This window comes from Euprymna scolopes, chromosome 2 (genome assembly GCF_053919585.1).
Source record: "Euprymna scolopes isolate OS-2025 chromosome 2, ASM5391958v1, whole genome shotgun sequence".
NCBI classification, from domain to species: Eukaryota; Metazoa; Mollusca; class Cephalopoda; order Sepiida; family Sepiolidae; genus Euprymna; species Euprymna scolopes.
The window spans coordinates 98,898,475-98,899,384 of NC_136483.1; the positions used below are offsets into that span (position 1 = coordinate 98,898,475).

The following is a 910-nucleotide window of genomic DNA, read 5'->3' on the forward strand; positions in this document are numbered from 1 at the left end:
GTAGTAAGGATGGTGCTCCCATCAAAGAGAAGAGCGGTATCTTGGAAAGTTGAGCTGAACACCTGCGGAATCTGCTTAGTAAGATCAATGTCACCGATCTCTCCACTGTCGAGTATATTCCCACTCTGCCATCCATTCCCGTGCTGGACAACCCACCATCCATCAGTGAAGGGAAGGGGACCATTCACAGCCTAAAATACAGCTGGCACTAAGAGCATACCCACTGAGATCCTCAAGTGTGGCGAAACCAACCTCCTCCTGCGTCTCCACCGGTTCATCCTGGATTGCTGGTCAGCAATGTGTCTCCAACAACAGTGGAAGGATGCTAACAACATCCTCGTCTACAAATGTAAGGGTGGCCGCGTTGACTGTGGCAACAGCCGAGGCATCTCTCTTTTATCTGTGGCCGGTAAAGTATTGGCTATGATCATGCTCACTAGACTTCTGGAGACTGTTGTCGATCTTGTCGTTCCACAATCACAATGTGGCTTCCGCCAAGAGCGTACTCATACTGACATGATTTTTTTTTTTTTTTTTTTTGCTCGTCTCCTCCAGGAGAAGTGTCGTGAACAGCATCGTGAACTCTATTTGGCCTTCGTAGATCTAACCAAGGCCTTCGACACCGTGAACCGTGAGCTGTTATAGAACATTCTTCGGAAGTTTGGTTGCAAGCTTCATATTACAAGTTCTTTATATCCTCAAATATTTATCCATTATGTTTGGTATAATTATTATATTTTACAGCATATCAACCCTTTTAGTGTTATTTTTTTTTTACAAGGTAGTCACCACTTATCAAGGCCCGGAAGCCACTCAGGGATAAGGGTTATTGTGTGTACAGTAATCAATGGGATTGTATCGTAGTAATCGTTAGTATTGGAGATTTGATAAAGTGTCTTACTTAAGGGGG

The 910-nt window shown here is 44.2% G+C and overlaps 1 protein-coding gene across 1 annotated transcript; it reads left to right on the forward strand.

The window, feature by feature from the left end:
* The first annotated feature begins 297 nt into the window (after positions 1–297).
* Positions 298–645, forward strand: LOC145240042 (uncharacterized). The gene has a single exon (XM_080103634.1). The coding sequence runs from the start codon at positions 298–300 to the stop codon at positions 643–645; it is 348 nt and encodes a 115-aa protein (XP_079959760.1).
* The last annotated feature ends 265 nt before the right edge of the window (positions 646–910 follow it).

Excerpts from the sequence above, each read along its gene's own strand:
- LOC145240042 (XM_080103634.1), top strand. The coding sequence starts at position 298 with ATGTGTCTCCAACAACAGTGGAAGGATGCTAACAACATCCTCGTCTAC.